Here is an 11160-nt window from a genome sequence, read left to right as displayed (position 1 = left end):
TTCAATATATCCTATCAGTCACATGACACTGTGATCTTTTGCTATACAATCGGTGTATTATTCCCCGGCCAACAGCTACCCGATGAAGGAGCAGCACTCTGAATGCTAGTGCTTCCAAATAAACCTGTTGGATTATAACCTGGTGTTGTGTGATTTTTAACTTTATCTACCCCAGTCCAACACCGGCACCTCTACACCGTTTCCAGTGAACGCAGCCCACATCTCCCGCTGCTGCCAGTAAACTATACAATGCTGATGAAACGGTGCAGTACTTGCACTTCTGAAAAATTTACAACTTATAACGATACGAGCTACTCATTCACTGCTCCATCTGATACATGACATTGGAAACTTAGTGCAGGAGGCTGAAATGAAATGAGCAACTTTAAACCAAAAACCTCTTGGAGCTCAAAGCCTTCAATGAGAGTCTGAGCCTGGCGATAAGTTCAGGTAACCTTTATTGTGACCCAACGTTGTTACAGCATCAGATCCCCCCCAGCATAAAGGTGTAGAAAAAGTAGCTGCTTTTTAAATAGCTCAAGGTCAAAGCGTGCACCCCCACCCCACACCACCTTACCTTCTTTACTATGGTTACCACCGAGTTGTCAGTTTGTAATTGGATCCTTGGTACAGCCTTAACTGTAGGAAGTATTGCCTCACTCAGCAATTTCAACCCATACCCTGTAAACAAGTAAGTGTTTACCCACTCAATGACCGGTGGCAGTGGTGGGCAATGAAGAGTCAACCATGCTATTGTGGGTCTGGAGTTACGTGTAGGCCAGACCGGGTAAAGGATGCAGCTGGGACAACTGAGTGAATCCTTCCCTACAACAGCAGTTTCCTTCCCTAAAAAGGGATGTGAGTGAATCAGATGGGTGATGTCCCCCAAACAATCATTTCTTCATGAAGTTCTGAACTCCAGATTTCTGACCGAAATCCAATTCCACCATCTGCCATGGCAGGATTCAAACCTGGCAGTCCCTGGAACTGGGTTGATAGTCCAGTCAATAAGGCAATTGGCTATCCCTCCTTTAATCCCCCTGCGATGGCACATGAACTCGCTGGTGCCTCCGCAGATGGGAAGCGCGGGTAAAGCCCTTCTCACACTGAGAGCAGGTGAACTGCCTCTCCCCAGTGTGCACCTGCCAGTGGGCCAGCAGGATGGAGGAATTGCTGAAGGCCTTCCCACACTCAGTGCAGAAGAACGGCCTCTCTCCAGTGTGCCCCTGCCTGTGGGCCAGCAGGGTGGAGGCCTGGGTATAGCCCTTCCCACACTCGGGGCACCTGAAGGGCCTCTCCCCTGTGTGGACCTGCTGGTACCTCACCAGGTCAGAGGAATTGCTGAAGGCCTTCCCGCATTCGGGGCAGCTGAAGGGCCTCTCCCCAGTATGACTGCGCTGATGAGTCTCTAGGATAGAAGGGACACAGAAGCCTTTTCCGCAGGCGCCACACTTCCACGGTTTCTGCACGGGGCGGGATCCATTGGGTTTCTCCATGGCCGAAGCTTCAGCTGCACACAAACGCATGTACAGCCCCTCCCTGCCGTGAATTCCTCTTTCCAGGCCGTATAACTGCTTCAGGTTCCACAATCAGTGCGCTGCAACAGTAGGGTCTCTCATCCAGTCCCATTGATGCTGAAGACGTGCTCCTACAGGAACCAAAAGGCTTTGCTCCTTCTCACAGAATCACAGGCAAAAATTGTTGCAGTCCTGATGGACTGAGTGACTGTCGGACATTGACGTCGAAGTGAGGACTGCAGAAGCTGGAGAGTCAGAGTTGAACAGTGCGGCGCTGAAAAAGTACAACAGGTCCGGCAGCATCCGAGGAGCAGGAAAGTTGATGTTTCGGGCATTAGCCGTTTATCTGTTGATTTTGAAACTTCCATCTTCAGATCATCAAATGCTTTGTAAAAAGAGATTACAAAAGTCATGACTGTCAGTGCAAGGTAGAAATTCAGAACAAGCAATTCTACTTTCTGTAGAACATTCTTTTCTTTTGTTATTCCACACTGAAAATTGAAAGCACCATCGCACTCTCTCTCTCCCCCTCTGTTCTCACACTGCTCTAACTAATTCTCCTGAAGGTGCTGATTCAGGATCTTACAGGGGCAGAACAGCAAAAACTTCAAGACTGACATCTCTCTGAATTTTGGATAACTCCACTGTTGAGAGTGAGCAGGTCTGATTATGGGAAGCTGAAAAAATAGTGTCAGTTCAGGGTGAACCTGCAATGCAAGTTCTTGAGGAACAACCAGACATGAAGTGGTTAACATCCCTGGAAAGGAGAGAGCAAAATGAGACATCAAAGGCATTAACACCGACACCAGGGAGAAATTGAACATACAGATGTGGCAAGCCAGAGTCAGAGATATACATCATGGAAACAGTCCAACTCGTCGATGCCAACCAGATATTCTAAATTAATCTAGACCCATTTGCCAGCATTTGGCCCATATCCCTCTCAACCCTCCATTTTATATTTCCATCCAGATACCTTTCAAATGTCATAATTGTACAAGCATCCACCATTTCCTCTGACAGCTCATTCTTTACACGCACCACTCTCTTAATGAAAGAGTGAATTTAGCACAGTGAATCCATCTTACCCATAGTGCCCAGGGGTGTGTAGGTTAAGTTAGCACGGCCAATCCATGCTAACCTGCACATCCCTGGGCACTATGGGTAAAGTAGCACAGCCAATCCACCCTAACCTGCACATCCCTCGACAATATGGGTAACTGAACACTGCCAATCCACCTGAACCCATCCAAATCAGAACACTATGGGTCATTTAACATGGCGAATCCACCCCAACCTGGACAAAGTTACATATAACACAATACCAGGTTACAGTCCAACAAGTTATTTCGAAGCACCGGCTTTCGGAGTACTGCATCTTATTCAGTTGGTTGTGGAGTACAAGATCATAAGACACAGAATTTATGGAAAAACATTATAGTGTCCTGCCACTGAAATTATATAGTGAACAAACCTGGATTGTTAAGTCTTTCATCGTTTAGAATGGGTTGCAGGTATCAATAATATGCAAGTCCCAGAACTTCCTGTCAGGCTCCTTCTCGAGATAACTTAAGGTTTTATAAGAAAAGGTGACATCTCAGCTCAGATAATGTATGAAAGGAGTGAGGTCAGAGTCTGTCTGTATCCCAATCTTGAGTCAGCCCGCTTCGATTTGCAAAGTGGAATTTACAAAATATTACATGTATTGACTGGCAGCACATTGTGCATTTAGAGTTATACAATCATAGATGGACAGCATGGAAACAGACCCTTCAGTCCAACTCATCCATGACGACCAGATATCCCAACCCAATCAAGTCCCACCTGCCAGCAACTTGCCCATATCCCTCCAAACTCTTCCGATTCACATGCCCATCCAGACTAGCCTCCACCACTTCCTCTGGCGGCTCATTCCATACACATACCACTCCCTGAGTGAAGAAGTAGCCTCTGAGGTCTCTTTCACCCTAAACCTATGCCCTCTAGTTGTGGACTCCCCCACCCCAGGGGAAAGACTTTGTCCATTTATCCTATCCATGCCCCTCATGATTTAATTAAATCTCTGCAAGGTCACCCCTTAGCCTCTGACGGTCCAGGGAAAACAGCCCTTGCCTATTCAACCTCACTATATAGCTCAAATCCTCCAATCCTAGCAACATCCTTGTAAATCTTTTCTGAACCTTTTCAAGTTTCACAACATCTTTCTGATAGGAAGGAGACCAGAATTGCATGTAATATTCCAACAGTAGCCTAACCAATGTCCCGTGCAGCCGCAACATGACCTCCCAATTCCTGTACTCAATACTCTGACTATTAAAGGAAAGCAGACCAAATGCCTTCTTCACTATCCAATCACTATACTATTCTTCACTACCTACAACTCCACTTTCAAGGAGCTATGAAACTGCACTCCAAGGTCTCTTTGTTCAGCAACACTCTCTAGGACCTTACCATTAAGTGTATAAGTACTGCTAAGATTTGCTTTCCCAAAATGCAGCACCTCACATTTATCTGAATTAAACTCCATCTGCCACTTCTCAGCCCATTGGCCCATCTGATCAAGATCTCGTTGTAATCTGAGGTAACCTTCTTCGCTGTCCACTACACCTCCAATTTTAGTGTCATCAGCAAACTTATAGCTATACCTCATATGCTCACATCCAAATCATTTATATAAATGATGAAAAGTAGTGGACTCAGCACAGATCCTTGCGGCACTCTACTGGTCACAGGCCTCCTGTCTGAAAAAACAACCCTCCACCACCACCTTCTACCTCTGAGCCAGTTCTGTATCCAAATGGCAAGTTCTCCCTGTATTCCATGAGATCTAACCTTGCTCACCAGTGTCCCATGGGGAACCTTCTCGAACACCTTACTGAAGTCCATATAGATCACATGTATTCTCTGCCCTCATCAGTTCCCTTCGTTAGTTCTTCAAAAAAACTCATTCAAGTTTGTGAGACATGATTTCCCCACACGGAAAACTATGTTGACTATCCCTAATCAGTCCTTGCCTTTCCAGTACATGTACATCTTGTCCCTCAGTTGGATTCCCTCCAACAACACCGACGTCTGGCTCACTGGTCTATAGTTCCGTGGCTTGTCTTTACCACCTTTCTTTAACAGTGGCACAACGTTAATCAACCTCCAGTCTTCCGACACCTCACCTGTGACTATCAATGATACAAATATCTCAGCAAGAGCCCCAGCAATCACTTCTCTAGATTCCCACAGAGTTCTTGGGTACACTTGATCAGGTCCTGGGAATTTATACACTTTTATTCATTTCAAGGCATCCAGCACTTGCTCCTCTGTAATATGGACATTTTTCAAGATGTCACCATCTATTTCCCATCTATCTTCCATATCCTTTTCCACAGTAAACTCTGATGCAAAATACCCATTTAGCATCTCCCCCACCTTCAGCGGTTCCACATAAAGGCCACCTAGCTGATCTTTGAGGGGCCCTATTCTCTCCCTACTTATTCTTTTGTCCTTAATGTATTTGTACAAATCCTTTGGATTCTCTTTAACTCTAGTTGCCAAAGCTATCTCATGTCCCCCGTTTTCCCCTCCTGATTTCTCTCTTAAGTATACTCCTACTCCCTTTATACTGTAAGGCTTCACTCAATCTGTCCTGTCTATACCTGACATATGCTTCCTTCATTTTCTGAACCAAATCCTCAATTTCTCCAGTCATCCAGCATTCCCTATACCTACCAGCCTTTCCTTTCACCCTAACAAGAATATATTTTCTCTTGACTCTAGTTATCACAGTTCTGAAGGCTTCCCATTTTCCAGCCGTCCGTTTACCTGCAAACATTGGCGCACAATCAGCTTTTGAAAGTTCTTGCCTAACACCGTCAAATTTGTCCTTCCTCCAATTTAGAATTTTTGAGCAAAATAGAATGTATCTGCAAATGTAATGCTGCAAATTCAAATTCATCCCCATGGAGAGTGTGGTTCTATGTGTGTAATAGAGAAACCCTGTTTCCATGCTGCATATCCATATGTCTATTTGATAACAGATGCTTTATTTTTGTTGGTGCAAGTATTGTTGTAAATCATAGCTGGGTACTAATAGTTATATGTAAGGGAGAGAGAATTCCTCAGGTAGAGCACTATCAGAATCCTGGGAGACCCCTACTTCAGATTTACTTGGACTAGTTGACAGTCTGGGAGATTATGGATTGGGTCTCAATTGACTAAATGTTTTATTTTTCCCGAACGTGTAAAAGGGGGCGTTAAAGCTTCAGCAGAAATCCAGCAGAGCTGAGAACAGACCAACATCTGTGGGAACAGGGAGATCAACAGAGGACAGAGAAATCCGGACCTGAAATCCAAGCTGACACCAGACTACCCTGTGATCAGTGCTTTGATGAGCAGCACCAACCCTCTCCCTTTACTGAGCTTCCCATTTGACTACCCCCTCGATATTCAGGATCCAGTCCTTGCCATCCTGAAGCCATGTCCCTGTAAGGAGTCTCAGATCATAATTATTCTCTTCAATGTGTTCAGTCAATTCATTCACTTCTGTTACAATGCAGCTTACATTCAGTTTTTAGTTTCAGTTTTTGTGATCTTCTGAATCTAGTTTTGATTGCTGGTATATTTACTCTCCTTGTCCCTTTCTATCATTCTCTGATGTTCATTTCCACATCACGACATTGCTCAAAAGCCTTGATTTGGATTGGCCAGGCTAAATTGCCCATAGTGTTCAGGGATGTGCAGGTTAGTTGGGTTAGCCATGGGAAATGCAGGGTTATAGGTTCATTGTAATAGAAGCAGGAGTCAGCCATTTGGCCCGTCCTGCCTGCTCTGCCATTCATTAAGATTATGGCTGATCTATCCATCAACTCAGCTCCTCCTCCCTGCAGTGTCCCAACTATCCTTAATTCCCCAATTATGCAGAAACCCATCTAATTGTGTCTTGAATATACTTAACGAAGCTGCTTTCTATGCTTCCTTGGGCAGAGACTTCCATAGTTTCACTACTCTCCAGGAAAAACAGTTCCTACTCATCTCTGTCCTAAATCTACTTCCCCTAATCTTGGGGCCGAGTCTCATCTACCAGCCGAAATGACTGGATAGGGTAGGGTTTCATCCCCACAGTGCAATGAATTCCCACTTTCCACCAAATCCCAGATGTACTCACTCAGTTTCTGTCTCACAAATGAAAGATTTCATTGTAACTTCTTCTGCTCTGAGTAAGGGCAAAACATTTTTGAAAGCTGCTTTGAAAGTCCAGTCTTCACAACAACACTTCTGCTTTCACTGAAGATGATTAAAGTCATACAGCACAGAAACAGACCCTTTGGCCCAACTCATCCGTGCCAACTATATATCACAAACTAATCTAGTCCCATTTGCCAGCATTTACTCATCCCTCTAAATCCTTCCTGTTCAAGTACCCATCCAGTGGCTTTTAAATGTTGTCATTGTATCAGCCTCCCCACTTCCTATGGCAGTTCATTCCATGCACGTTTCACCTTGTCTGAAAATATGTTGTCCCTCAGGTCCCTTTCCCTACTCACCTTAAACTTCTGCCCCTTTAGTTCTGGACTCCCCTATCATGGAGAAAAGACCTTGGGTATTCACCCTATCCATGCCCCTTATAAACTTCTTTAAAGGTTACCACTCAGCCTCTGATGCTCCAAAGGAAAATATCTCCCTGGCCTGTTCAGCCCCTTCCTGCAGCTCAAACCCTCCAAATCTGGCAACAGCCTTCTAAGTATTTTCTGACCCCTCTCAAAAGTTTCATAACATCTTTCCTACATCAGAGAGACCAGAATTGAATGCAGTATTCCAAAAATGGCCTAAGCAATGTACTGTACAGCCGCAAAATGATCTTCCAGCTCCTATACTGAATGCTCTGGCCAATAAAGGAAAGCATACCAAACATCTTGTTCACTATACTGTCTATGTAAGACTCCACTTTCAAGGAACTATGAACCTGCACTCCAAGGTCTCTTTGTTCTGCGACACTCCCCTTAACTGTGTCAGTCCTGCCTGGATTGCTGGACCAAAATGCAACATCTCTCATTTCTCTGAATTAAACCCCATCTGCTACTCCTTGGCCCATCCAATCAATTCTAATTTATGCTAAACTCTCTTATTCCCTAGAAGCTGAAAATCTCTGTCCCACATACTCTCCCTCCATTCTCTCATTGCTGAACCTAATCCCTGCTGTACCTCATCCTGAAGGGTCTGTTTCATGCTGATTAACAGGCCCACACTCAGGGGGATCTAATGGAAACATACAGAATACTGAATGGCCTGGACAGAGTAGACTTTCAGAGGATGTTTCCATTGGTAGGAGAGACTAGGACCCGAGGGCACAACCTTCGAGTAAAGGGAAGGCGTTTTAGAACGCAGATAAAGAGATACTTCTTCAGTGAAAGAGTGGTGAATCTGTGGAATTCATTTCTGCAGAAGGTTGTAGAGGCCAGATCACTGAGGATATTTAAGACTGAGGTAGATAGGTTCCTGAGTATCATAGGATTGGAGAGTTCCAGGGAGAGCGTGGGAGAATGGGGTTGAGAAAACTATCAGCCACGATTGAATGATATGAACAGACCTGATGGGCTGAATGGCCTAATTTCTGCTCCTATGTCTTATGGTCTCTTGCTGTCCTGGCCACAGTGAGAGAATTGGGAGCAGGAGTTGGCCATTTGGTCTTTCGAGCCTGCACAAGCATTGCACAGATCATAATTGAATATGGATCTACTTACATCTAGATGAATAGGCTGGAACTTTTTCACTGGAACATAGGAGGTTGAGAGGTGACCTTATTGAGGTTTATAAAATCACGAGGGGCATAGAGGAGGTCAATATCAGCTGTTGTTTCAAGAATAGGGAGCAATCATTTTAAGGTGAGAGGAGAAAAATTTTAAAAAGACATGAGGAGCACATTTTTCGTTTAAGAGCGTGGAGTGTGTGGCAAATGAATATCCAGAGGAAGTAGTGAATGCAGGTACAGTAACAACATTTAAAATAAATTTGAATAAGTGCACAAATAGAAAAGTTTCAGAAGGATATGGGCCAAATATTGGCAGGTGGGACTAGTTTAATTTGTGAATATAGTCAGCATGGGCTAGTTGGACTGAAGGGTCTGTTTCTGTGCTGTATGACTCTGTAACTGTTCTATGCTGGTCTTAAAACCATTTTCTTGCCTTCCCCCAAAACCATCTACTTCTTTGTTCATCAAAGTCAAATGAACTTAGCCTTGAATACATTCAATGACGGGCCTGACTGCTGAAAGACATCCACACCTCTGAACTCAATTCCTCTTGCTAATATATCACTTTGCTCATTGCTTGCTGCACCTGTCTGACAACTGGCAGTAACTGGTTTCGAAGGACGCTGAGGCCCCTTTGTCCATCCACACATCTTTCCTGACGAAGAGCTCGTGCCCGAAACGTCGACTCTCCTCCTCAGTGGCTGCCTTACCTGCTGTGGTTTGCCACACTTTTCAACTCTGATCTCTAGCATCTCACTTTCGCCACATCTCAACATATCACTACATAAACAATGCACCTCCTTTCTGCTTTTGTTTTTTACATACATCAAAGGCTATACCTTTACATTGTGGCACTGCGTTTGCAAAGTGAGACACAGATCTGGATCAACTTTTCCAGAGGTAAAAACAATGACTGCAGATGCTGGAAACCAGATTCTGGATCAGTGGTGCTGGAAGAGCACAGCAATTCAGGCAGCATCCAAAAAGCTTTCTACAAACCCACCGACTCCCACAGCTACCTGGATTACACCTCTTCCCACCCTACCTCTTGCAAAAATGCAATCCCGTATTCTCATTTCCTTCGCCTCCGCCGTATCTGCTCCCAGGAGGAGCAGTTCCACCATAGAACACACCAAATGGCCTCCTTCTTTAGAGACCGCAATTTCCCTTCCCACGTGGTTAAAGATGCCCTCCAACGCATCTCATCCACATCCCGCACCTCCGCCCTCAGACCCAACCCCTCCAACCGCAACAAGGACAGAACGCCCCTGGTGCTCACCTTCCACCCTATCAACCTTCGCATAAACCAAATCATCCGCCGACATTTCTGCCACCTCCAAACAGACCCCACCACCAGGGATATATTTCCCTCCCCACTCCTCTCAGCCTTCCGCAAAGACCGTTCCCTCCGTGACTACCTGGTCAGGTCCACGCCCCCTACGACCTACCCTCCCATCCTGGCACTTTCCCCTGCCACCGCAGGAACTGTAAAACCTGTGCCCACACCTCCTCCCTCACCTCCATCCAAGGCCCTAAAGGAGCCTTCCACATCCATCAAAGTTTTACCTGCACATCCACTCATATCATTTATTGTATCCGTTGCTCCCGATGCGGTCTCCTCTACATTGGGGAGACTGGGCGCCTCCTAGCAGAGCGCTTTAGGGAACATCTCCGAGACACCCGCACCAATCAACCAAACCGCCCCGTGGCTCAACATTTCAACTCCCCCTCCCACTCTGCCGAGGATATGGAGGTGCTGGGCCTCCTCCACCGCCGCTCCCTCACCACCAGACGCATGGAAGAAGAACGCCTCATCTTCCGCCTCGGAACACTTCAACCCCAGGGCATCAATGTGGACTTCAACAGCTTCCTCATTTCCCCTTCCCCCACCTCATCCTAGTTTCTAACCTCCAAAAACATGAACCCCTTGACTTGTCCGGACTTGTCCGACCTGCCCAGCTCCTTTTCCACCTATCCACTCCACTCTCTCCTCCCTGACCTGTCACCTTCATCTCCTCCCCCACTGACCTATTGTACTCTCTGCTACTCTATTCCCATCCCCACCCTCCTCTAGTTTATCTCTCCACGCTTCAGGCTCTCTGCCTTTATTCCTGATGAAGGGCTTTTGCCCGAAACGTCGATTTCGAAGCTTTTCGGATGCTGCCTGAATTGCTGTGCTCTTCCAGCACCACTGATCCAGAATCAACTTTTCCAGAGTCTGTCCCCTCCCTCGATTCACTCTTTCCTTTCATTTGCTACAAATCAATAACTGAACCCCAGAATGAAAAGAAAATGGAAAACGTGTTGACAAAAACACTATTATACTCACAAATTTTAGACAGAGGAAGGAATTTATAGTCTGGGGTGAGGTTTAGTCTTCATTCAGTGACAAAAGAGCAGCATCAGCGGCTTCAGAGCTCACGGTCCAACTTCCGCATTTCGGCAACGGCCGACTCTGATTGGCAGGAGGACCAGACTCCTTCGGGTCCTCCAAGATTCTCCATTGGTCAAGAAAGGAGCTCGTGCGCCTTTTCGGCGGACACCCAGGAGTATGCGCAGTACTTTGCTGACACCGGCAGACTTGCGCAGTACTTGCTGACACCGGCAGACATGCGCAGTGCTTACTGACACCGCGGAGTATGCTCTGTCACGATGCTGGTGTTACTGACAAAGTTTAGAGTTAAAAATCACAAAACATCTGGTTATAGTCCAACAGGCTTATTTGGAAGCACGGGTTTTTGGAGCGCTGCTCCTTCATCAGGCGGTTGTGGAGTATAACATGGTAACACAGAATTTATGATCTTCTGATCTTATACTCCACAACCGCGTGATGAAGGAGCAGCGCTCCAAAAGCTAAGTGTTTCTAAACAAGCCGTTTGGACTGTAACCTGGTGTTGTGTGATT

General features: G+C 45.8%; 1 protein-coding gene across 1 annotated transcript in view; it reads right to left on the bottom strand.

The window, feature by feature from the left end:
* Positions 1 to 555: 555 nt before the first annotated feature.
* LOC148143765 (uncharacterized) overlaps positions 556 to 11160 on the bottom strand; it is a 163791-nt gene continuing 153186 nt past the window's right edge. The window contains exon 4 of the mRNA XM_087975264.1: positions 556 to 1377. Within this exon, the coding sequence (XP_087831390.1) occupies positions 1032 to 1377 (346 nt within the window). The 3' untranslated portion in view covers positions 556 to 1031. The remainder of the gene's footprint in view (positions 1378 to 11160) is intronic.

This window comes from Chiloscyllium plagiosum, unplaced genomic scaffold, assembly GCF_037043375.1.
Source record: "Chiloscyllium plagiosum isolate Xiang-an unplaced genomic scaffold, Cpla_swu_hap1 HiC_scaffold_27, whole genome shotgun sequence".
Taxonomy (NCBI): Eukaryota; Metazoa; Chordata; class Chondrichthyes; order Orectolobiformes; family Hemiscylliidae; genus Chiloscyllium; species Chiloscyllium plagiosum.
Note: the sequence above shows the minus strand (reverse complement) of the source record. Positions and strands in the feature narration are given on the sequence as shown.